At 42.1% G+C, this 27,222-nt stretch overlaps 1 protein-coding gene across 1 annotated transcript in view; it reads left to right on the forward strand.

Annotated features, from left to right (window-relative positions):
- The window catches only part of LOC139375665 (heparan sulfate glucosamine 3-O-sulfotransferase 3A1-like), a 52,826-nt gene extending 26,699 nt beyond the window's left edge, over nt 1–26,127 (forward strand). Inside the window, exon 2 of the mRNA XM_071117469.1 lies at nt 25,160–26,127. Coding sequence (XP_070973570.1) covers nt 25,160–25,781 — 622 coding nt within the window. The 3' untranslated portion in view covers nt 25,782–26,127. The remainder of the gene's footprint in view (nt 1–25,159) is intronic.
- The last annotated feature ends 1,095 nt before the right edge of the window (nt 26,128–27,222 follow it).

Consider the following 27,222-nt stretch of genomic DNA (forward strand, 5'->3'; position numbering starts at 1 on the left):
TCCAATGAGGTGCAGAAGTTCTTTCAGGAAGTGGAGCGACTTGAACTCATAGTGTGAGATACATTACTTACAACTTGACAGAAAAATTGATTTACTTGTAGGAACCTTTAAAGAAGCATACTTGATAGGTTTTGAGCATATTTTGTTTTTATTTATATTCAAAAATGTAGTTTTCTTTTTGTTGCCTCAGGCAACGTTGTGCAGTTAGGCTACTTTTCAGGGCAATATTGTGCTCAATGAAAGACATATACATTTATGTAAAATTATGGCCTTAGTTAATGTTTCTGCCAACATATCCACTGACATTCACAGGCAATGGACATATGGACATTCTATCAGAGAAAGTAGCCTAATCGAGCAGTTAGGATCATACACTCTGATAGTGAGGTCAGTAAGCTTGAGGACAGTGACAGTGAGGAAGAACGGACCCCAGAATCAGGTTCGAGAGACAGTGAAATATCTTCTTATGAAAAGAGTTTCTACTATATTTCACTGAATAATTGTACTGAAAATATCAGATTTTCCTTGGTGTTTCAATACCCTAATGGAACAGTGTTGCCCTGAGGCCACAAAAAAAAAGATGGGTGTGGGGAGTAAAAAATATATTTTTATATTATTAATACATGATCAGAAAGCATAAATCTTCCCAAAAATAGGATGGAAAAATATTTTTTATGTAATTGTGTGCGCGGTAGAGGGTTATTGTTGGACATAAAAGACTGTAAAAACACCAGCACATCAGCTCCAAGTGATTTCAGCTTTGAAAATCTGTTCCAAAGTAGACCTATATACAAGGTTTGAAATTATTCTGCTTTTGTCAAATATTATATCTGTTTGGGCTTCTTGAGGTCAATTTGCAGTCAACAAATCATTTGTAATTATGTTCTGGCCCCCTGACCATCCACTCAAGAGAAAATCGGGACTCGGCTGAATCTAGTTTATGATCCCTGACCTGGTATATATTATCTGGTGCACGTATTTTAAAGAAGTGCACTATATAGAGAATAGGGTGCCATTTGGGACGCATAGACCGTTAACTGTAACCTACTACTTTACCAGTAGAGTCTTGGCAGCTCCTTTACTCAACCTCTCCAGGCTGGGATGCTACCTGACTAATTCTGGACTCATCTCCTAACTTTTGAAGAGAACAATGGTTCCTTTTACAAGACCCGAGCTATTTTAGTGAATCCCAGGCTTTTGCAATCAGATCTCTGGGTGCCAGGACCCCTGGGGCTTTCCTCTTGTCAAGTAGCTAACTACGGGCCTCCCAGGTGGTGCAGTGGTCGAAGGCACTGCATCGCAGATGCTAGCTGTGCCACTAGAGATCCTGGACCAGGCTCTGTTGCAGCCAGCTGCGACCAGGAGACCTAGTGTGCGGCGCAAAATTGGCCCAGCATGGTCTGACTTAGGGGAGGGTTTGGCCGGCTGCGGTGTCCTTGTCCCATCGTGCTCTAGCGACTCCTGGGCACATGCACGTTGACATGGTTCAGGTGTACGGTGTTTCCTCCAACACATTGGTGCGGCTGGCTTCCGGGTTAAGGCATTGTGTCAAGAAGCAGTGCGGCTTGGTTGGGTCGTGTTTCGGAGGATGCATGGCTCTTGACCTTTATCTCTCCTGAGTCCGTACGGGAGTTACAGCGATGAGACAAGACTGTAACTACCAATTGGATACTACAAAAATTGTGGAGAAAAAGGGGTAAAAATATATTTTTTATATAACATAAATAGCTAACTACAGTAGTGGTGTGTGGGTTTGTGTGTGTGTTTACTATTTATAGCTAACACTTATTGTTCAACTACTTGATTATTATGAGCAGATTTGCCTGTAGCCCAAACCACGCTTGTGGCAGAGAAAAGGAGGATTCAAATGATAGATGGAGTCAATGTATTGAGCTTTCTACCATATGTGACTAACAGATAAAGTGCAGTCTGAAGCCCTGTCTAATTTATAACCTGGAGCTACACACACACGCACGCACACACACACACACACACACACACACACACACACACACACACACACATAGACACACTTTCACACTCTTCACACACAGACTGCTGCTACTCTGTTTAGTATCTATCCTGATACCTTAGTCACTTTTACCCTTACCTGCATGTAAATATTACCTCAATTACCTCAACTACCTCATACCCCTGCACATTGACTAGATACCGGTACTCCTTGTATATCGCATCGTTATTGTTATTTTATTGTGTTCATTTTTCATTATTTATTTTTTGCAATGTTCTTACTTTTTAACTCTGCATTGTTGGTTATGGGCTCGTAAGTAAGCATTTCACGGTAAAGTCCACACCTGTTGTATTCGGTGCATGTGACAAATACAATTTGATTTGCCGCACACACACTGTCTCTCACACACACACACACACACACACACACACACACACACACACACACACACACACACACACACACACACACACACAAATGGCAACCTGTTCCCTATATATAGTGCACTACTTTTGAGCAGATCCCTATGGGGAACAGGGTGCCATTTGGGACGCAGGCAAGCTATTCCAGGTTCTACTGTTATGTCCTTATTAGAATGTCAAACAGATGCACGTGAAAACAGAATACAATGAAGGTTAGAAAGTAGTTTAGTACTGTTGATTGTAGGTAAGCCAGAGTTTGAATGATACGCAGTTTATCATTATGTGTTTACTGTTTATAAGGGGATGGGGAGAGTGCACAGGGTTTGATAGCGACCACAGTAGGCTAACATAATGGTTGGTTAATAATGTTTTGAATAAATAATGTAATGTAGTGCAGATGTTAATGCCATACACATATAGTATGAATTTACTATCATATAAACTCTTGTAAGGATACTCTTCATACATTTGCAACTACAGTTTAAGTCGGAAGTTTACATACACTTAGGTTGGAGTCATTAAAGCTCGTTTTTCAACCACTCCACAAATTTCATGTTCACAAACTATAGTTTTGGCAAGTCGGTTAGGACATCAACTTTGTGCATGACACAAGTAATTTTTCAAACAATTGTTTACAGACAGATTATTTCACTTATAATTCACTGTATCACAATTCCGGTGGGTCAGAATTTGACATACCATACACTAAGTTGACTGTGCCTTTAAACAGCTTGGAAAATATCAGAAAATTATGTCATGGCGTTAGAAGCTTCTAATTGGCTAATTGACATCATTTCAGTCAATTGGAGGTGTACTTGTGCATGTATTTCAAGGCCTGCCTTCAAACTCAGTGTCTCTTTGCTTGACATCATGGGAAAATCAAAAGAAATCAGCCAAGACCCCAGAAAAAAATGTGTAGACCTCCAAGTCTGGTTCATCCTTGGGAGCAATTTCCAAACGCCTGAAGGTACCACGTTCATCTGTACAAACAAAAGTACGCAAGTATAAACACCATGGGACCACGCAGCCGTCATACCGCTCAGGGAGGAGACGCGTTCTGTCTCCTTGAGATGAACGTACTTTGGTGCGAAAAGTGCAAAATAATCCCAGAACAACAGCAAAAGACCTTGTGAAGATGCTTGAGGAAACAGGTACAAAATTATCTATATCCACAGTAAAACTAGTCCTATATCGACATAACCTGAAAGGCCGCTCAGCAAGGAAGACGCCACTGCTCCTAAACCGCCATTAAAAAGCCAGACTACAGTTTGCAACTGCACATGGGGACAAAGATCGTACTTTTTGGAGAAATGTCCCCTGGTCTGATGAAACAAAAATGGAACTGTTTGGTCATAATGACCATCGTTATGTTTGGAGGAAAAAGGGGGAGGCTTGCAAGCCGAAGAACACCTTCCCAACCATGGAGCACGGGGGTGGCAGCATCATGTTTTGTGGTTGCTTTGCTGCAGGATGGACTGGTGCACTTCACAAAATAGATGGCATCATGAGCGAGGAAAATTCTGTGGACATATTGAAGCAATATCTCAAGACATCAGTCAGGAAGTTAAAGCTTGGTCGCAAATGGGTCTTCCAAATGGACAATGACCCCAAGCATACTTCCAAAGTTGTGGAAAAATGGCTTAACCTCTCTGGGATATGTGGGACGGTAGCGTCCCACCTCGCCAACAGCCAGTGAAAATGCAGGGCGCCAAATTCAAAACAACAAAAATCTTATAATTAAAATTCCTCAAGCATGCAAGTATTTTAAACCATTTTAAAGATAAAATTCTCATTAATCCAGCCACAGTGTCTGATTTCAAAAAGGCTTTACAGCGAAAGCACCACAAACGATTATGTTAGGTCACAGAAAAATTTTCCAGCCAAAGAGAGGAGTCACAAAAAGCACAAATAGAGATCAAATTAATCACTAACCTTTGATGATCTTCATCAGATGACACTCACAGGACTTCATGTTACACAATACATGTATGTTTTGTTTGCTAAAGTGTCACGCCCTGGCCATAGAGAGGCTTTTATTCTCCATTTTGGTTAGGCCAGGGTGTGAATAGGGTGGGCATTCTAGTTTCTTTGTTTCTATGTTTTCTAGTTCTTTGTGTTTTGGCCGGGTGTGGTTCTCAATCAGAGGCAGCTGTCTATCGTTGTCTCTGATTGAGAACCATACTTAGGTAGCCCTTTTTTCCACCTGTTTTTGTGGGAAGTTGACTTTGTTTAGGGCACATAGCCTTTAGCTTTACGGTTTGTTTTTGTAGTGTTTATTGTTTTGTTCGGTGTCATTTTTATTCAATATTGGAAAATGTACGCTCACCACGTTGCACCTTGGTCCTCTTCTTTTAGCAGTTGTGACATAAACGCGTTACGTTCAGTAGTTCTAAAACATGCAGTGATTGTGCAGAGAGCCACATCAATTTACAGAAATACTCATCATAAATGTTGATGAAAATACAACTGTTATACATGGAATTAGAGATATACTTCTCCTTAATGCAAATCTGTGTCAGATTTTTAAAAAATTTTACGGAAAATGTCAACCAATAATCTGAGTACAGCATTCAGACAACAAAGCAGCCAAAAAGATATCCGTCATATTGTGTAGTCAACATTATTCAGAAATAGCATTATAAATATTCACTTACCTTTGATGATCTTCATCAGAATGCACTCCCAGGAATCCCAGTTGTTCGATAAAGTTCATAATTTATGTCCAAATAGCTTCTTTTGTTAGGGTGTTTGGTAAACAAATCCAAACGCGCGTTCAGGTCCAGCCTAACGTCGGACGAAAAGTTCAAAAAGTTATATTACAGTTCGTAGAAACTTGTCAAGCTAAGTATAGAATCAATCTTTAGGATGTTTTTATCATAAATCTTCAAAAATGTTCCAACCGGAGAATTCCATTGTCTGTAGAAAAGCAATGGAACGAGAGCTAACTTTCTCGTGACCGCGCCTCACGAGCCTTTGGCACAGACACGTTGCTCAATCCCCTCTCATTCGCCCCCACTTCACAGTAGAAGCCTCAAACAAAGTTCTAAAGACTGTTAATATCTAGTGGAAGCCTTAGGAAGTGCAATATGACCCCATTTACACTGTATTTTGGAATGGCAAAGAGTTGAAAAATTACAAACCTCAGATTTCCCACTTCCTGTTTGGATTTTTCTCAGGTTTTCGCCTGCCATATGAGTTCTGTTACACTCACAGATATCATTCAAACAGTTTTAGAAACTTCAGAGTGTTTTCTATCCAATACTACTAATAATATGCATATATTAGCATCTGGGACAGAGTAGCAGGCAGTTTACTCTGGGCACCTTATTCATCCAAGCTACTCACTACTGCCCCCCTGTCACCAAGAAGTTAAGGACAACAAAGTCAAGGTATTGGAGTGGCCATTACAAAGCCCTGACCTCAATCCTATAGAAACTTTATCGGCAGAACTGAAAAGCACGTATGAGCAAGGAGGCCTACAAACCTGACTCAGTTACAGCAGCTCTGTCAGGAGGAATGGGCCAAAATTCACCAAACTTATTGTGGGAATCTTGTGGAAGGCTAGCCCAAGGTTTGACCCAAGTTAGCAATTTAAAGCCAATGCTACCAAATACTAATTGAGTGTATGTAAACTTCTGACCCGCTTGGAATATGATGAAAGAAATGAAAGCTGAAATAAATAATTCTCTCTACTATTAATCTGACATTTCACATTCTTAAAATGAAGTGGTGATCCTAACTGACCTAAGACAGGGAATTTTCACTAGGATTAAATGTCAGGAATTGTGAAAAACTAAGTTTAAATGTAATTGCCTAAGGTGTATGTAAACCTCCGACTTCAACTGTATATGAACATGGACAAATCAATGAAGAGTGTTCCCTTTTTTGTACCATTGATTGAGGCATTTTATACAGAATTATACTTGTCTGGTAATAATGTCCTAGCCTGGGTACCAGACATGTTTGTTCTGACATTCCACTCTAAGGAGTGGCAAGGAGTGGAATGTCAGCACAAACAGGTCTGGTACCCAGGCTAATAAAATCCTGCTTGAGTTGGTTTACCTGGTCAACACAGCCGTAGTGCTTGAGATGAAGAACATCCCAGAGTCTTAACTAGCGTCTAATGCTCTTTGTGTGTGACATCTTCTAGAGTCCACTCACGTTTCCTGGCGCTGCTAACTGCAGTGAAACGATCATCTCGGATTTTACAAGGCCTTATTTAATAGGGCCTCTATACGCTGGAATACCTATTAGATCATAGAGGAAGGGGTTGGGAGAGAGGAACCACAGAGCAGTGGCCAGGGTAGAAACCCCTCTACTGAACCATTAAAAGGAGCAGAATTGGCTGAGATTCAACTTCCAAACAAGCCTTTATATTCTCTTACGCCCCAGTCATGTATTCAGTGAACCTCCTAAAACATAGATGATCAAAGAGGCTGAAAGGCTGAAAACACACTGAAACACACTAAACACATAACACTGAACCACACTGAAACACATCATACTGAACCGCACTGATGCATGTCGTTCTGAAAACATAACACTGAACCCCGCCACAGTCAGACAGGAAGCTATGAGAGATGATTGGACAGTCTTACCCCCAACAACATTCAACACAACGTCCAGCAGCAGCAAAGTAAACAGCAGCATACATACAGGGACACGACTTGTATTTCCTCAATATAAAGATCTACTGTGGATGTAAAAGTGCCAGAGTGCATCACATTGTAAACGAACGAGGAGGAGGATTGGATTGTCTTTTTGCCAGCCCATCATTTTACGGCTGTATTTACAGCTGTATTCTAGAAATGCACTTAGGGAGGTTTTAGAGAAAACAGAGCTTGACTCACAGAGGCGTAATCTCCTAGCAGACTTTCAGTTAGCTCTAATATTTATAAATCACAGGCTTTTTGTGGGGCTTCCCCGACGCTTCGCTGCTTCTTTTTCTTCCTCTCTTTCTCTCACAAGTGTCAACATCAGCAACATACGGATGGAGGTTGGGATGGACGATCTGTGCGAGCAAAAAATTGGCTTAAAAAGGATATATTTCACTGATAGCTTATAGTGGCGGTTAGATACATTCACCAAAGACTGGAATGGAATGTTTAGATTGAATATTTGAGTGGGGTGGAAATCACCATGGTAATGGTCCAAGAGACAGAAGCGGTGTCCTTTTGTCATGGGTAATTATAGAGGAACAGCTTTCTACTAAGCCTTCATTTTGGCTCTGAACAAATTCCCACTTAATTATGCTCCCATGCGTTTGACACAACTTTATTTGAAAATCACGTAAAATTAAAACTCTCCCTCTGTGAAACAGGCTCAATTTGAGGGACTCAATCTCTGTGAGGTTTCCACATAAAATGTCAGCTACTATTCCAGGGGCTCAAGAAAGAATCAGGATCCAAGTGGATTTGCTATCAGGTCCAAAATTAATTGCATCCTTGATAAAGATGACTAAAAAAGACTAAAATAAATCACACAAATACTGAACTATAATGAATGCATGCCACGTAATTTTTTTAAACAATTGTTTAATATTAATACAATTGCTTAGGAAAATGTATTTTGCGCAACAATAAATACATTAAAATAAATAAAAGAGATAGGGTCAAAATTATTGGCACCCCTGTTATCAAAACTCCAGCACCCTCCCCTTGCGAGGATAACAACACTGAGATGTTTTCTAAAATGTCATTGGGGGAGATACTGTTCTGTATCTGTTTCCAGATACTGTTCAGAGTATTTTTTATTCCTTGTTAAATATATATATATATTCTCCGAGCATATGTATTAGTGTCACGGATTTCTTCCTGGGAAGGAGAGGCGGACCAAAACACAGCGTGGTTATAGTTCATGGTTCTTTAATAAGAAAACTCAAACATGAACAAACTACAAAACAATAAACGTGAAAACAGTTACAGTCCTAACTGGTGCATAAAACACAAAGACAGAAAACAATCACCCACAAAATACCCAAAGAATATGGCTGCCTAAATATGGTTCCCAATCAGAGACAACAATAAACACCTGCCTCTGATTGAGAACCAATCCAGGCAACCATAGACTTACCTAGACACCTAAACTGAACACAACCCCATAAATCTACAAAAACCCCTAGACAAGACAAAACACATAAATCGCCCATGTCACACCCTGGCCTAACCAAAATAATAAAGAAAACAAAGATAACTAAGACCAGGGCGTGACAATTAGTATAAAATATATGATTATTTTTTACCATAAAATATAGCTCAGTATTTGTAATATTTATTTTATACATCATTTTTTGCTCATCTTTATCAAGGGTGCCAGTAATTTTAGACCTGACTATGCATAGAGTGACGTCTTATATTATAATTGAGCGCATGCACAAGAAGCACCTAGAAGCTGACGCTGGGGAAATACAATACCTTGAAAATGAGCTTGGCCATTAAGCCTCCATTTTAGGTGTCTTATCTTTCTCAAGCCGCTGAGACCCTAACAACTGACTTGGCGGAAAGAAACAGACAGAAGAGTAGTGCTGTTACTGAAGTTGATCCCCATAGCTCTGTACCGCTGCCTCCCTCCACTCAACCATCTTAAACTCCCCACAACTCTGAACAAGTGGGTCAGAGCACTATTAAAAAGTTGTGTGTGTGGGGGTGCGTGCGTGCGTGTGTGCATGCGTGCGTGCGTGTGTGTGTCCATCCCATGTCTTAGAACCTGCTAAAAACATACACTACAGACCCAGATATTATACTCATCCATTAACTCAATCCCTGTTTGTTCCGCTTGTTTTTCAGGGTGTTGTGGGGTCACAGTTGAAAGGAATGAAACCTGGATTGAACTTGTCAGTCCTCAGTCACACTGAACTCAGTTGAATGCTCTTTCAGTTAATGTACTGTAGCCTAGTTCAGCTTCCCCATGAGAGAGAGGAGAGAGAGAGAGGAGAGAATGATCAGTGTGAGACCTCGGTTGACTTGGACAGTGCATTAGGCAAGTTTACTCTCTCTACAGTGGATGCTAAACTCCAGTCAAATGGAAACAAATCAAATCAAACTTTATTTGTCACATGCGCAAAATACAGCAAGTGTAGACCTTACCGTGAAATGCTTACTTACAAGTCCTTAACCAACAGTGCAGTTCAAGAAGAGTTAAGAATATATTTACCAAATAAAATAAAGTAAAAAAAGAATAACAAGTAACACAATAAGAATAACAATAACGAGGCTATATACAGGGGGCACTAGTACCGAGTCAGTGTGCAGGGGTACAGGTTAGTTGAGGTAATTTGTACATGTAGGTACGAGTGAAGTGACTATGCATAGATAATAAACAGCGAGTAGCAGCAGTGTACAAAACAAATGTGTCAATGTAAATAGTCCGGTGGCAATTTGAATAGTTTTTCAGCAGTCTTATGGCTTGGGGGTAGAAGCTGTTAAGGAGCCCTTTGGTCCTAGACTTCGATCCGGTACTGGTTGCCATGCGGTTGCCATGCGGTAGCAGAGAAAACAGTCTATGACTTGGGTGACTGGAGTCTTTGACAGTGTTTTGGGCTTTCCTCTGGCACCGCCTATTATATACAGTTGAAGTCAGAAGTTTACATACACCTTAGCCAAATACATTTAAACTCCGTTTTTCACAATTCCTGACAGTTAATCCTTGTAAAAATTCACTGTCAGTTAGGGTCACCACTTTATTTTAATAATGTGAAATTGCAGAATAATTGTAGAGAATGATTTATTTCAGATTTTATTTCTTTCATCACATTCGCAGTGGGTCAGAGGTTTACATACACTCAATTAGCAGTTGGTAGCATAGCCTTTAAAATTGTTTAACTTCGGTCAAACATTTCGGGTAGTCTTCCACAAGCTTCCCGCAATAAGTTGGGTAAATTTTGGCCCATTCCTCCTTACAGAGCTGCTATAACAGAGTCAGGTTTGTAGGCCTCCTTACTCGCACCCGCTTTTTTAGTTGTGCCCACACATTTTCTATAGGATTAAGGGCAGGGCTTTGTGATGGCCACTCCAATACCTTGACTTTGTTGTCCTTAAGCCATTTTGCCACAACTTTGGAAGTATGCTGGGGTCATTGTCCATTTGGAAGACCCATTTGCGACCAAGCTTTAACTGATGTCTTGAGATGTTGCTTCAATATATCCACATACTTTTCCTCGCTCATGAAGCCATCTATTTTGTGAAGTGCACCAGTCCGTCCTGCAGCAAAGCACCGCCAAAATATGATGCTGCCACCCCTGTGCTTCACGGTTGTGAAGGTGTTCTTCGGCTTGCAAGCCTCCCCCTTTTTCCTCCAAACATAACGATGGTCATTATGGCGAAAGAGTTCTATTTTTGTTTCATCAGATCAGAGGACATTTCTCCAAAAAGTACAATCTTTGTCCCCATGTGCAGTTGCAAACCGTAGTCTGGATTTTTTATGGCGGTTTTGGAGCAATGGCTTCTTCCTTGCTGAGCGGCGTTTCAGGTTATGTCGTTATAGGCCTTGTTTTACTGTGGATATAGATACGTTATAACCTGTTTCCTCCAGCATCTTCACAAGGTCCTTTGCTGCTGTTCTGGGATTGATTTGCACTTTTCGCACCAAAGTACGTTCATCTCTAGGAGACAAAACACGTCTCCTTCCTGAGCGGTATGACGGCTGCGTGGTCCCATGGTGTTTATACTTGCATACTATTGTTTCTACAGATGCACGTTTACCTTCAGGCATTTGGAAATTGCTCCCAAGGACGAACCAGACTTGTGGAGGTCTACCATTTTTTTCTGAAGTCTTGGCTGATTTCTTTTGCTTTTCCCATGATGTCAAGCAAAGAGGCACTGAGTTTGAAGGTAGGCCTTGAAATATTTAAACAGGTACACCTCCAATTGACTCAAATTATGTCAATTAGCCTATCAGAAGCTTCTAAAGCCATGACATCGTTTTCTGGAATTTTCCAAGCTGTTTAAAGACATAGTCAACTTAGTATATGTAAACTTCTGACCCACTGGAATTGTGATACAGTGAACAGTGAAATAATCTGTCTATAAACAATTGTTGGAAAAATTACTTGTCATGCACAAAGTAGGTGTCCTAACCGACTTGCCAAAACTATAGTTTGTTAACAAGAAATTTGTGGAGTGGTTGAAAAATGAGTTTTAATGACTCCAACCTAAGTGTATGTACCACAGTGATGTACTGAGCTGTACACACTACCCTCTTTTGCGCCTTATGGTCAGATGCCGAGCAGTTGCCAAACCAGGCGGTGATGCAACCGGTCAGGATGCTCTCGATGGTGCAGCTTTAGAACTTTTTGAGGATCTGGGGATCCATGCTAAATATTTTCAGTTTTTCTGATGTGGAAAAGGTGTTGTCGTGCCCTCTTCACAACTGTCTTGGTGTGTTTGGACCATGATAGTTCGTTGGTGATGTGGACACCAAGGAACTTGAAACTCTCGACCCGCTCCACAGGAACTAAACTTGGGGGGACTCTTCTATCCTCCATTCTGTCTGCGTCCTAAATGGCACCCTATTCGCTATGTAGTGCACAACTTTTGACCAGAGACCTATCAAAAGCCCTACCAAGAGCCCTGGTCCAAAAAAAAGTGCACTAGAAAGAGAATAAGGTGCAATTTGGGATGTAGTCTCTCCTCTCTTCCGTTGTTCAATGTCTAACAGTTTTTTAATGGGATGGCTCTAGTGTATAATGTAGGTTTTATTTCTCCCCACCTCAGTCTGTCTCTCATCCTATAACAGTTATAGTGAGGAACAATTCACTAGCAGGTTTCTGCAAAGATAAGCCTTATTTTCACCCTTACGCAATGAACTGGGGACTTACACTCAGCACCAGGAAAAGTGGTCTGCTTAAAACACTGTTGATGAATTTAGAAGAACATACTGCAAAGCTAACTATGAAATATTTACTAAACCGCATGGTGGTAGTTGATATGGAAGAAGGAAAAGGGGACAAAAAAGCACTCAGCTCTCACCAGCACCAAGAGCGCCTAGTGGGGAAATGTATTTGCACACGAATTGAGAAAAAAATGACTAAGTGTTGGCTGTTTTTGTTTCAATGCATGGTATTATTCTAACACCCCGCTCAAGGACAGATAGGGTTCTATTTTCTTCCATATCCCTCCACAGTTTATGACTTTTCTAATATTTTGAGTTAGGGTGGGACATTTTGTTTTATTTTTCCTTGCTTCTATTTCAGGTGGTAGCCAGACAAAACCCAACCCAAGAAGGTTTAGCTAAACTGGTGCAGAAAATCAGAAATCCATTTGACAATGGTGATTTTCCAATGGTGCTTTTCTCTGCTCTGGTGTGGTCTGAATAGGGGCGGCAGGTAGCCTAGTGGTAAGAGTGTTGGGCCAGTAACCAAAAGGTTGCTGGATTGAATCCCAGAGCTGACAATGTAAGATTGTTGTTTTTCAACCGAACAAGGCAGTTAACCCACTTAAGGCCGTCATTGTAAATAAGAATTTGTTCTTAACTGACTTGCCTAGTTAAATATATAAAAATATATTATGTCAGTTTTGCAACCTATGCTTCACTTGGCTTTTTATTAGATTACTGCAGTAGTTTACATCATTGAGGGAATAGACACCAGAAGGTACTTTGAGCCTTGGAGTGTGTGTGTGTTTATGTTATGCCTCTAAATTTGGTGACAAACTGAGCAAACGGAGCTGTTTCTTTTTTGCTCATTTGGTAGTCAGACAGCCAGCCCAAAGGGATTAACAACAGTTTAAAAAAAAATGTATGTTCTACAACCGAGCTTGTTCAGCTGTAGCTTTGAAGTGAAGGACGTTGCCTTGACTGTGCTCAGACTGTTTCTTCCTACATCTTACAGGTCCTTTGATCTATATCATCACAGCAAAATAGGATTTTAACATTTAGTCCATAATGTCGCTTGATCGCTGGTTAGTGCAATAGTTTTAACATAACCGTGTGTTAGTGTGGGTTTTCAGTGAATTTATCTAAATCATGAAGCTCATCTGCATTTCCTGTGGTGCAGGAAAAGTCTCAGCAACAAAAGAGTGATCAAATTAAGATCCTACATCTGTACCAATTTGTTTCCCTTTACCAGTTATCTCAGCAGTTATTGCTGTCCAATATGTTGATATTTTATCCCACTAGTCTTGCTGGTATCCCTTCATGACCCCACATAGTTTTTATCAAAACCTTGTTGTCGTTTTCTCAGAGGAAAGACTAACGGAGGTCCTGTCCTCCCTTTTTTCCCAGGAAGAGATGAGTCTCTTATCTAGTAATTGTGTCACTCTCCAAAATGACTTCCGACCTCTTAAAATTCCCATGCATCACTCCAACCCCCCCCACAATTCCCATGTGAGTGATTCCATACGAAACAAACAACAAAATATTTTTACTAAACTGAATCCATTGAATGGTCCTTTGGAGGAAGGATTTTTGACATATAGTTGACATTTACATCTAAAAGCATAATTGAGAAATAATCAAAGCTGGCATATTTATGACATTTTGATCTTATCCGGGCCTCCTTTAAGACTCCATAATGTATAATCTGTAGGTGCTACAAAGCAAAACATTGGGTCATGTTAAGCTTTAAAGCTTGCTCTGTAATATTAGTAGTATTTTGATTTCAATACCATTGTTTTAAACAATTTATGAATATTGCAAAATATAAACATGTATATGAAAAAATAAATGGGGGGATTTGTCAATTTACTATGGTATTTTGGCAGTGCACCTACTGATGAAACATTATGGAGTTTTAAAGGAGTTCTGGGTAAGGCCAAAATGTCATAAATATGCCAACTTGATGAATGGGCAAGACAAAAGATTTAAGTGCCTTTGAATGGGGTATGGTAGCAGCTGGCAGGCGCACCGTTTTGTGTCAAGAACCACAATGATGCTGGGTTTTTCACGCTCAATAGTTTCCCTCGTGTATCAAGAATGGTCCACCACCCAAAGGACATCCAGCCAACTTGACACAAATGTGGGAAGCATTGGAGTCAACATCGGCCAGCATTCCTGTGGAACGCTTTGGACACATTATTTGGTTTTCCTCAAAGTGCCTGTCAGTCACTTGAAAAAATACATTTGATTTCAAATGAGCAATATAAGGACCGTATCTGGTAGAACTGAGCCACCCACAATCAAGGTGTCACAACTTGAAGCAGATCTGCCTGCAGAATATATCTCTCTAATGCAATCTAATGAGATAATTAATTAGTCTTTAATGACGTACGATTTCCTCAAGTTGTTTACCAAAGGGCAGAGGGGACATCAGTAATTGCTATGTGGCTTGGACAGCTACACTGCATGGCAATGTGCACCCCGGGAGGGAGGGGAAGCTAAGGTTTGTGTCCTATTCCCTATATAGTGCACTACTTTTGACCAGAATCCTGTGGGCCCATATAGTGAATAGGGTGGACTTTGTAACCCAGTCAGGGGGATTTTGACATATAGATCACAGGAGGGTTAGTAGTAGAGGAGGGGAATGGACAGGGGAGATTATAAATACGCTAGGGGAATAAAGAGCAGGTGAACAGACAGATCCCAGGGGCATGGAGCTCTGGAGCTGACAGGGGTAGGAGGAGGGACACTAAGCCCAAACGGAGAGCAGGATTTGGGGTTAGTCTCACACCTGTAATCCCCCGACCCCAACCACCATGATAAATGGCTGGATCTCTCACCACCGGAGCTGTTGGTGACAACCGTTACCCAGTACCATAGTTTACTTTCTACACCAACCACTGCCACGAAGTGCAGCTACAGTATATAAAAATAACCATAGGATGGAATGAAACAGGGAGTAATTCTATTATATAGCTAGCTCACCTGTCCTTTTATTTTGTCACTCGTTAGAGATTACAGTTGGAATCCCTGATGTTTCAGTGGAGTACATAGAGTTAAACAGTTGTTTCTCCATCTCAAACCATAGCCTACTACTTTAACTCCCCTCTCACATCTCCTATGCCAGCACAGCCCAGCCCAGCCCAGCCCAGTCCCAGTGCCTGGGGCGTTTGCTGGCCCCAGGGCCGGTTGAGGTGCTACATTGTTACCAGAGGGGTTGACAGAGCTGTAAAGTAGCAGGCCCAGCGAACAGGAGCAGGCAGACATACCAGCACACACAGCAGTCAATTCTCTAAATCACTGCCCCCCCCTCCCCAGCTCCATCCCCCTCCTGACCTCAGCTCGAGACCAGTGACCTGGAAAATGGCTGCTGAGCAGAACTGCGGACATAGAGCCAAGCGCTTCCCCTCCTCTTCCCTCCCTGCAGACAGCAGAAATATTCAGCCAATTACCAGATGATTATCTGGTCACAACACCAGCCACGGCGGCCGGGTGGGAAACACTCTGGGAGTGGATGAGTGGATGTACAGCATGCTTGGCTGGCTGTCAGCCTCCCTCCACACTGGAAGGGAATAATTAATCAAAGGCTTCTACATGGGGAGAAGTGGACCTGGATGCCCACTCCACTAGCCTTTTGGCCATTATACCTCCATTGACATACATGTACAGATATAGGATCTTAATTTGACCTGTATTGTCGCAGCAAAATAATCCTACAGGTTTTGAACATTTAGGGCTTCCTAGTGGCGCAGCAGTCTAAGGCACTGCATCTCAGTGTAAGAGGCGTCACTACAGTCCCTGGTTTGAATCCAGGCCGAATCTCATCCGGCCATAGGGCTGCGAACAATTGGCCCAGCGTCATCCGGGGTATGCTGTCATTGTAAAAAATAATTTGTTCTTAACTGACTTGCCTAGTTAAATAAAGGTTAAATAAAGTCCATAATATTGGTGGTTAGGCTACTAGCTGGTCAAAATGAGGCTACGTGAAACTGTAATACTGTTAATATAACTGTGTGTTAGAGCAGGTTTTCAATGAATTTATGTAAATCTCAGCAACAAAAGAATAATCAAAGTAAGATCCTACATCTGTAGAAGTAAATGAGGGATCCCCTTCTTCACAGGTCCTCAGACACACATTCATTTGGGCCAAAAATTAGTCCCAGTCCAACCCCAGACCCTTTCATTCCCCAGCACCTTTCTGATTCATATGGGATAAAGCAGAGGGATTTGCTCACTTGCTAGTTTTGTTGTTTTGTTACATTGGATTGGGGAAACGAAAGCCGTGATGCATCAGACTCCTTGTGCCAAAGTACTCTTTTTATAGACAACCTTACAAAGGACTCATTGACTGATATAACAGGGAATGGTCCCCCCAATGAGTGTTGGCAGGCTACATTGCCTAGTTAGTAGAACCATATGAGTGTATTCTCTCAGAGTACAGTTTATATACCATGTTCTGTTGTACATACTGTACCTTCTCCATGAAAACAATGTTGGTTATTTGTTTGCACTCTCATAAATTTACCCCTCAACCTTTGTCATTTAACTTTTCGGATTTTGGGGCGACACCATAAATCGTCAATTTGCTTTCCACTTTCCGCTATATCTATGTTAGTTTTAGCATCAAAATTTAAATAGTAAAAAAGGTTAGGCTTACATAATGTATATCTTTATTCAGTTCTGCTCTGTAGTCACGTTGTTTCACGAGCTGAAACCTGCTGCCTGTATGTCATGCATCAGTGTGTATGAGTAGTCCTATTCTAGCAGCGCGAAGAAGACATCAAAGCAGCGCTGTGGAAGCACAGTAAATCTCAGGCACTTGGAAGGTGCCTCGTTCGTTACATCACCTAAGCTGACAATAAAGTTTCATTTGAAAGAACTGCATGCGGTTCCTGTTGGAATGGAAATAAATACTCTTGTATAGTCCACATAAATCAGAGCCGCTCTCTGCTCTCTTCCCTGGTCTCTCCTTTACCGTGGCCAACATGAGTAAAACATTTAAACGTGTTAACCCTCGCAAGGCTTCCGGCCCAGATGGCATCCCTAGCCGCGTCCTCAGACCCTGGGTCTCGACCGCACTATGTGCAACTGGGTCCTGGACTTTCTGACAGGCCGCCCCCAAGTGGTGAGGGTAGGAAACAACATCTCCACCCCGCTGATCCTCAACACTGGGGCCCCACAAGGGTGCGTTCTCAGCCCTCTCTTGTACTCCCTGTTCACCCATCAATCAAAAGTATTTAAAAAGCCCTTCTTACATCTGCTGATGTCACAAAGTGCTGTACAGAAACCCAGCCTAAAACTCCAAATAGCAAGCAATGCAGGTGTAGAAGCACTGTGGCTAGGAAAAACTCCTTGCTTGCTGTTTGGGGTTTTAGGCTGGGTTTCTGTACAGCACTTTGAGATATCAGCTGATGTACGAAGGGCTATATAAATAAATTTGATTTGATTTGGTTGTAGAGGGTGCAACAGGTCAGCACCTCAGGAGTAAATGTCAGTTGGCTTTTCATAGCCGATCATTCAGAGTATCTCTACCGCTCCTGCTGTCTCTAGAGAGTTGAAAACAGCAGGTCTGGGACAAGGTAGCACGTCCGGTGAACAGGTCAGGATTCCATAGCCGCAGGCAGAACAGTTGAAACTGGAGCAGCAGCACGACCAGGTGAACTGGGGACAGCAAGGAGTCATCAGGCCAGGTAGTCCTGAGCCATGGTGCTAGGTCTCAGGTCCTCCAAGAGAGAGAGAAATAGAGAAAGAAAGAGAAAAAGAGAGAGAAAAGAGAGCGAGAGAGAGATAATTAGAGCGAGTATACTTAAATTCACACAGGACACCAGATAAGACAGGAGAAATACTCAGAGAAATATAACAGACTGACCCTAGCCCCCCAACACAAACTATTGCATTTTAAATACCGGAGGCTGAGACAGGAGGGGTCGGGAGACACTGTGGCCACGTCCGACGATACCTCCGGACAGGGCCAAACAGTCAGGATATAACCCCACCCACTTTGCCAAGGTACAGCCCCACACCACTAGAGGGATATCTTCAACCACCAACTTACCATCCTGAGACAAGGCCGAGTATTGCCCATGAAGATCTCCCCACGGCACGAACGCAAGGGGGGGCACCAACGCAGACAGGAAAATCACGTCAGTGATTCAACCCACTCAAGGGATGCACCCCTCCTAGGGACGGCATGGAAGAGCACCAGTAAGCCAGTGACTCAGATCCTGTAATAAGGTTTGAGGCAGAGAATCCCAGTGGACAGAGGGGAACTGGCCAGGCAGAGACAGCAAGGGCGGTTTGTTGCTCCAGGGCCTTTCCATTCACCTTCACACTCCTGGGCCATGACTGCGTGGCTTGATTACCAACCACGACGAGACGGACTACAGGAAGGAGGTGAGGGCCCTTGGAGTGTGGCGTTTGTAAATTAACCTCTCACTCATCGTCAACAAAACAAAAGAGATGATCGTGGACTTCAGGAAACAGCAGAGGGAGCATCCCCCCCCATCCACATCGACGGGACAGTAGTGGAGACGGTGGAAAGTTTTAAGTTCCTCGGCATACACATCACGGACAAACTGAAATGGTCCACCCACACAGACAGAGCCTCTTCAACCTCAGGAGGCTGAAGAAATGTGGCTTGTCTCCTAACTTTTACAGATGCACAATCGAGAGCATCCTGTTCGGCAGTTTCACCACCTGGTACGGCAACTGCTCCGCCCACAACCGCAAGGCTCTCCAGTAGGTGGTGCGGTCTGCACAACGCATCACCGGGGGCAAACTACCTGCCCTCCAAGACACCTACAGCACCCAATGTCACAGGAAGGCCAAAAAGATCATCAAGGGCAACAACCACCCGAGCCACTGCCTGTTCACACCGCTATCATCCAGAAGGCGAGGTCAGTACAGGTGCATCAAGGCTGGGACCGAGTGACTGAAAAAGAGCTTCTATCTCAAGGCCATCAGACTATTAGACAGCCATCACTAACACAGAGTGGCTGCTGCCAACATACAGACTCAAATCTCTGGCCACTTTAATAAATGTAATAAATTGATTTAATAAAGGTATCACTAGTCATTTAAAAAAACGCCACTTTAATAATGTCTACATATCCTTCATTACTCACCTCATATGTATATACTGTATTCTATACCATCTACTGCATCTTGCCTATGCCGCACGGCCATCGCCCATCCATATATGTATGTACATATTCTTATTCATCCCTTTACATTTGTGTGTATAAGGTAGTCGTTGTGAATTTGTTAGATTACTTGTTAGACACTACTGCACTGTCGGAACTAGAAGCACAAGCATTTCGCTACACTCGCATTAACACTTGCTAACCATGTGTATGTGACCAATACAATTTGATTTGATTTGATTTATTGTCCTCCCAGACCTGTGAATGGATCTATCTGGGTTCAACTTCAAACTCTCTCGCCACTCAATCCTCAGTCTGCACTCCTTGGGAATACATTTAGAGATGTCTTTATTTCTATATAAAATATAAATCCTCCTTACTCGGAAATATTCATGGAAGCCGAACATCTGGAAAGTTCTGCTTTGTAGACGAAGAGGAACATGGTTATGGCTAATAGGTGTCTGTTCACATGACTATATTTGTTAGGGGACCTATACTATTCTTACTGTAATCACCACAAAGGTTGCATTCCAAATTCCCTTTTATTCCCTTTATATTACACTGTGCACTACTGTTGACCAGGGCTATTTGGGCTCAGGGTGCCATTATGGACAAACGCCTATATCTGATGCTTCAGTTGAGGAGCTGGTGGATAACCTCAATGAACCACAGTCTCATTCCTGTACTCTGCACCTCCGAGGGGAGCAGACCATAAACCAGGGTGATAGCCCTGCCTGTAAAGGAGATGGACCAGAGATAATGTGAATGGAAAGAAAGCTTGTTCCCTGCAGTGTAGCCCCTCCTCCTTTCCCCCTTATCCCCCCCTGATACAGCTGTAGGTGTGCTGCCTCACATTGACACTGAGAGGACTGGGGTCAGGTGTCAGTCAATGTTGGGGGTGCAGTGTGAATGTCAGAACACAGGAAAGCCTTGTAGCCCCCTACCCCCATCAACCACTTCCTTCTCGTGTTGGCTTACTTCTTGCCTTATCAACCCACTTCCTGTCTCTCTGTCTGTCACCATGGTAGCCCTGATCTTGTGACATGAGGCTGCCAGGTTAGAGTCACTCAGGATGCTCAGGCTCTTTTCTCTGGATGCATCTGCACCCCTGTACTTCTGTGCTGGGCCTAGAAAGGCAGAAGAGGCACCATAAACCATTGATTTCCACTGTTAAAGATGCACTTTGCAGAAATCTTTACACCAGTTCCTGGTTGCTAAAATTCTAATAGTTTTCCTAATTTCAGTTTATGTGACAAAACAAGCAAGTATCATGTGAAGAATCATTGCACCATCTAAACCGCTGTGAAATATATTTTCCATAAAAAAAGATTGTATTTTCAGCTGTTTGAAGCTGGTGTACAAAAACCAAAGTTAAAAACACAAAAACAAAACTTAAGAATGTGAAGCAAAGAAATAGTGCACATAGAACTGATCTACCACTTCTTAGACTTGTTTTCAATGAGAATGACAGATCTATAATACACATTTCTCTGTGAATTTGGTCAGGTCATCCAAAAAGTGACATATTGTAGCTTTAAAATGTCAGAATAGATTTTGAATTTGAACTACAAAAATGTCCATTAATTATAATCCACATAATAATTCACTTTTCCTTTTGCTGCAGGATTATTTTCCTGCTTTCTGCTTTAATTTGAGCAAACTGGCTCAAATTAAGTTCCTACATCTGTTTAGATCTTGGCAGAAAATGTTAAACACATTTAGGTGGAACCCAGAAGACATTGCCCAAATTGAAGGTGGTAATGTTTTGTGTGAAACCAAATCCTCTGTTTTCAGACTGGATATTTACATATACAGTACCAGTCAAAAGTTTGAACACAACTACTCATTCCAGAGTTTTTCTTTATTTTTACTATTTTCTACATTGTAGGATAATAGTAAAGACATAACAACTATGAAATAGCACATGAAATCATGTAGAAACAAATCAAAATATATTTGAGATTTGAGATTCTTCAAAATAGCCACCCTTTGCCTTGATGACAGCACACTCTTGGCATTCTCTCAACCAGCTTCATGAGGTAGTCACCTGGAATGCATTTCTATTAACAGGTGTGCCTTGTTAAAAGTTAATTTGTGGAATTTCTTTCCTTTTCAATGCATTTGAGACATTCAGTTTTGTAATGGCAAGGTAGAGGTGGTATGCAGAAATAGCCCTATTTGGTAAAAGACCAAGTACATATTATGGCAAAAACAGCTCAAATAAGCAAAAAGAAATGACAGTCCATCATTACTTTAAGACATGAAGGTCAGTCATTCTGGAAAATTTCAAGAACTTTGAAAGTTTCTTCAAGTGCTGTCGCAAAAACCATCAAGCGCTATGATGAAACTGGCTCTCATGAGGACCGCAACAGGAAAGGAAGACCCAGAGTTATTAGAGTTCATTAGAGTTACCAGCCTCAGAAATCGGCAATTAACTGCACCTCTGTGCCTGTTATCCAAGCGTGGCTACTTTGAAGAATCTCAACATATTTTGATTTGTTTAACACTTTTTTGGTTACTACATGATTTCATATGTGTTATTTCATAGTTTATATGTCTTTACTATTATTCTACAATGTAGAAAATAGTACAAATAAAGAAAAACTCTTGAATGAGTAGGTGTGTCCAAATATTTGACTAGTACTGTATATCTACTTTTCCAGTATAAGTGCAAGAAGAAAATCTTGGAGAGAAGCATAATTGCGTAGTAAATTCATCCAGTACACAGTCTGACAGTTGGCGTCTCTCAGAAGCCCTCTCCCTCTGAGAAACACATATCTCTAGTTGCACCTCAGATGCCTCTTGTCTCATTTAGCTGCATGGAGGTTAAACGGAGCATGATTGTTTACCTGCGTATTCGTGAGGCAGAAAGAAAAGGACAAGTTTGTTGGCGGTGGACAGCTGTGTATTTTTTATTTTGTTCAACATGGTGGTAGCTGAGGCCTATTTGCTGCTATTTGTCGCTTTATAAAGAGCCTGAGATTGAAAAGATGAGTAGCCTAACCCTCATTCTGTCCTCCTCTCCTCTCATTCTCCCTCTCCTCCTCTCCTACTCCCCTCCTCCCCATTCTGACCAGCCAGGGGACCTGAGAGAGGCTGAGCCCTCCTCCCTCCCCTCATACAGCTCAGTAGTTCTGTCACGGCCAGTAAACTGCGTCTGCCATGGGAGCAGCGCGGGTAGGCGACTTTGTCAGCACACACACACACACACACATACACTGGGCTTTAAGCAGAATTGCACCAGCAGAGAGATAGAGAGAGCTAGGATAAATAATTGAAGTGTGCATTCTCTACTTTGGTGAATTTTAAAGCTGTATTCTGCAGAGGCTGTAAATGTCGGGGAGAAGGAGACGTTAATGATTCATGGGCTGCTTTTATCTGCTTTGGTTCAGGTCACTGTCCTGAAGGAACTCAGGGCATCGGGGAGAGGGGGAGAGGCAGGAAAGGTGGGGTGTCATGACCGAAAAGATTAGCCTGTTTCTCGCCTCAGTATGTTTGTGTGTGTGTCAGTTCTCAGTGAAAAACGCGCCCGCACAGATGACATTTTTGCCAAAGAAAACGTTAAACCAAATATTATGGCTGAGCTGCCTGCCCAGTTGAACTTTTTTGCTATAAATATTTGAGGTGAAATTTATGGATATTTTTTTATCACAGGGATTTAATTTCCGAAAATGTATTCCAAATGATGGAATAGGGTGCCATTTGGACACACCTATAGTCCAACACATTTAGGAAAATGTGCCTTTCTGACTGCTTTGATTACTATGTTTCTGCTATACCTTTATTTAACTAGGCAAGTCAGTTAATTAAGAACAAATTCTTATTTTCAATGACCACCTAGGATCAGTGGGTTAACTGCCTGTTCAGGGGCAGAACAACAGATTTGTCAGCTCGGGGATTTGAACTTGCAACCTTTCAGTTACTAGTCCAACGCTCAAACCACTAGGCTACTCTGCCGCACAGAAGATTTCTCTTTTCCAAATGAAGTGTCCAATAAATGTGATATTGAAACAAAAACATAACAATTATCACAATGTTATGCGTTCCAATTCTAACACTTGTAATTTCTCAATATCTAATGAATAACAACGTGTGGATATATCCAGACAGCAATGAATCAAATCGTGGTTCTAAAATACTCTATTAGATGCCGTTCCATTCTCTGATTCAGGTTAGCTTTATAAGCATATTGTTCCACTGCTGCTTTTCACAAAAGAAGAATTGTTTTTTCCCGCTGAGAAAATGTTGTTAGCATAGGTTTAATATGTTGTTGTTGTTTTTTTACTAGCGATACAGTACGCTATTGGGATTAACATGGGTAACCGGATCCCGGGACTGTCAAATGAAATGACAGAACCTGGGAAATTAGGCCCTTCAAATGTTTTCCTCCAATGTCGCACTAATGCAATTCCACAAAATACATAACATGCACGGCAGCAGATTAGCCAAAATGTTATAACATTATCCTAACAGGTTGTTTGCATAGAAGCATTTAGCCTAGCATATTTACTTCACACAAAGTCACCATTAATTCAAAGCACGCGTGTAATTGACACTGAAGGACTGCACACATGACCCAAATGCAATTAATAAACCCTGCAGGGAAACCTAGAGTATAGACTATAAACGTGTGTGCCTCTTTGAGCAGTCATTTTGACTCTTCAGACAGTCACACATTTGATAGGCCTACGCACAATTCATCACAATTCACAATTCATGCATAGGCATCTCTGTCACAGACATTCAATCTGTTAAGTGTTAACAACTCAGAGAGGCATGAGGGAAAATTCAACTTTCCTTTCCTAGAGCTATTTCTATATCCAGTCCCATTCCCACTGAAATCCAAAATCCTGACTCCTGTCTCGCTTGAAAATTCCTAACTTTATTCTGTAATCCATAGTTTGCAATGCATTATCAACGCACGTCTCTCGCCTATGTATGTCAAAATACCGGTATAACGTGTCCCCCGATTCTCTGCGATGTCTCTAAGGCCAGTTTGCCGCCCATATGAGAGCTTCGGTAGAGAATGTGTGGTCAACAAACGGGATGATACAGTTGGTATAGTTTAAGATACCTTAAACTATTTCCTCTCTTCGTATCCTCGTTTTTCATGAGCTGATCTGCTATCTGTATAGATCATCAACTCGATTTTGCCAAATATAGGAGATATTCTGTCATTCGTTGAAAGAGGTTATCTAGCAAGCTTGGCAACTTTGGTCATTTGACTTTAGTTTGACTGACGTTACAATGTTTGTATGATTTGACAACGCTATACTCGGGGTGCGCTCTGTGTCGAGATAGCCTACTGCTATTTTTTTTAATTTGATTTAACCTCTATTTAACTAGGCATGCACTGAATTATTTAAGGAAGATGATAAAGCTTGGATTTTATGAACGGTCTGTTTAGCAATTCACAACACTAACATTTGCGATCAAAGATAGTTACTCTATCATTACAAAATATTTGTATTTTCTCTGAAGATCTCTGGGTTTCCGTAGCCCTTTGGCTGCATTGGGAAACACTTGGAGAGACATCCGTTCCCTCGCTCTACACAACTGTCAATACTCTCAGAGAAGTGGTTGAGCGTAGGTGCTGATGTGATGCTGTACATTCCACCCTTGCTTCTCTGGCCAGTAGAAAAGCTTGCCAACATACTATAGCCGCCTGCTAAGGAATAAAGTGTTACATGTGTTTTGTATTTTCTCAGTCTCACATTTGGTGTGTTTTGAGCTGTGTTATCATTGTCAAAGTTTATATGTAGTCATTAATTTGCTTCTTATCCTATCCATTTCTTCTCCACTCCTCTCCTCAGGGAGCTCATGCCCAAGACCCTGGAGGGCCAGATCACCATGGAGAAGACCCCCAGCTACTTTGTGACCAGAGAGGCCCCGGCACGGATCTCCGCCATGTCCCGGGACACCAAGCTTATTGTGGTGGTGCGGGACCCCGTCACCAGGGCCATCTCTGACTACACGCAAACGCTGTCCAAGAAGCCCGACATTCCCACCTTTGAGAGCCTGACCTTCAAAAACAGGACTACGGGGCTCATCGACACATCCTGGAGCGCCATCCAGATCGGCATCTATGCCAAGCACCTGGATAACTGGCTGCAGTACTTCCCCATGGGTCAGATCCTGTTTGTGAGCGGAGAGCGTCTGATAAGCGACCCTGCCGGAGAGCTGGGCCGGGTGCAGGACTTCCTGGGACTCAAGAGGATCATCACTGACAAACACTTCTACTTCAACCAGACCAAGGGCTTCCCCTGCCTCAAGAAGGCTGAGGGCAGCAGCAAGCCCCACTGCCTGGGCAAAACCAAAGGGCGGACCCACCCCAACATCCACCCAGAGGTGGTGCAGAGGCTACGGGACTTCTACAGACCTTTCAACATGAAGTTCTACCAGATGACTGGACAGATATTTGGTTGGGACGATTGACTGGGCCTCAAGTACTGGATGCTCAGTGGAGAACACTGAGGACTATTGACACTACCAAATTACTGTGCGACATCCACAATACTAAGTCTAGAAGCAATATTTGTCAATGAGAGAGAAGAAAGTAGCCTAATCTGCTCTTACTGGTAAGCCAGATATGCAATATGTTTCACTGTGTTACGTATTCCTCTATCTGAACTGCCTCAAAACAAGTATCAGCAGCCTACAAGATGCTGGTTGAATAAAATGCATAGAGCTGGATTGTCCCTCATAGAACATGTGGTGGTTCCAATACAGAAAGATACTGTAGGTACTGTCTCTACATCTCTACAAGGTTTTACCAGCACTATCAGAGTGTTTTCTGTTTGGAACCTTCCAGTGCTGCAAAAGACAAATGTGCAGCCGTGTTACTGAAATGTTTTTTGAAATGGCACAGAGAGACGTTGGATATACAGTCTTGTCTGAGTGGTTCTATGCCATACTTTAAAGCAAACCTAGCCGCTTTGCATTTTTTCTAGAAAATATTGAAAAAAATAAATACATGTTATTTATTTAAGATGATGTACACATGCAGTATATAATATACATATTTTGAATAGCTTTCATCACTGATAATATTATTTCATATTATGTTGTATGTGCCTCTAGAGCACATATGTCAGAGTCAAGGCCCGCGGGCCACATCCGGCCCGCAAGAAGGTTTTTTACGGCCCCTGGGATGATCTTGATTTATTATTAGAACCGGCCCGCAGCAAGCCGGCAGCCCGCAGATCTTTTACACGCACCAATACTACATTTCCCACAATGCAAAGGTGACGCACCGAGCAGTAGGCTGCTTCATTTCAATATTTATTGGCACAGCAGTCGTCAGCATCACAGTAAAATTAACTTTCAGATACCCATCAAAAATGGCAAAACGGAAGGTGGATACTGAGAACCGGGGGTTTCAAACAAGGTGGGAGTCGGAGTATATGTTCACGAAGGTAGCTGGAAAACCTGTGTGTCTTCTGTGTGGAGAAAGTGTGGCGGTACTGAAAGAGTATAATCTGAGACGACATTATGAAACGAAACACGCGGACAAAAACAAGAATATGGACATGGAACAAAGGCTACAAAAGGCAGAGGAATTAAAACGAGGCCTCAAATCTCGACAGGCTCTGTTCAAAAAAGCCAAATCACAAGGCCAGGCTGCTGTCAAGGCCAGTTTTATTTTGGCAGAAGAGATCGCTAAATCAGCCCGGCCATTTACGGAGGGGGATTTCATCAAAAACTGCATGATTAAAGTTTGTGACGAAGTTTGCCCAGAAAAAAGGCAACTCTTTTTAAATGTGAGTCTGAGCAGAAACACCATTGCCGAGAGAGTAGACCAGTTGTCCATCAATCTAAAAGAGCAGCTTGTGAAAAAGGGAAAAGATTTTATTGCATATTCCTTGGCTGTGGATGA

The sequence above is a fragment of the Oncorhynchus clarkii genome, chromosome 20, assembly GCF_045791955.1.
Source record: "Oncorhynchus clarkii lewisi isolate Uvic-CL-2024 chromosome 20, UVic_Ocla_1.0, whole genome shotgun sequence".
NCBI lineage: Eukaryota > Metazoa > Chordata > Actinopteri > Salmoniformes > Salmonidae > Oncorhynchus > Oncorhynchus clarkii.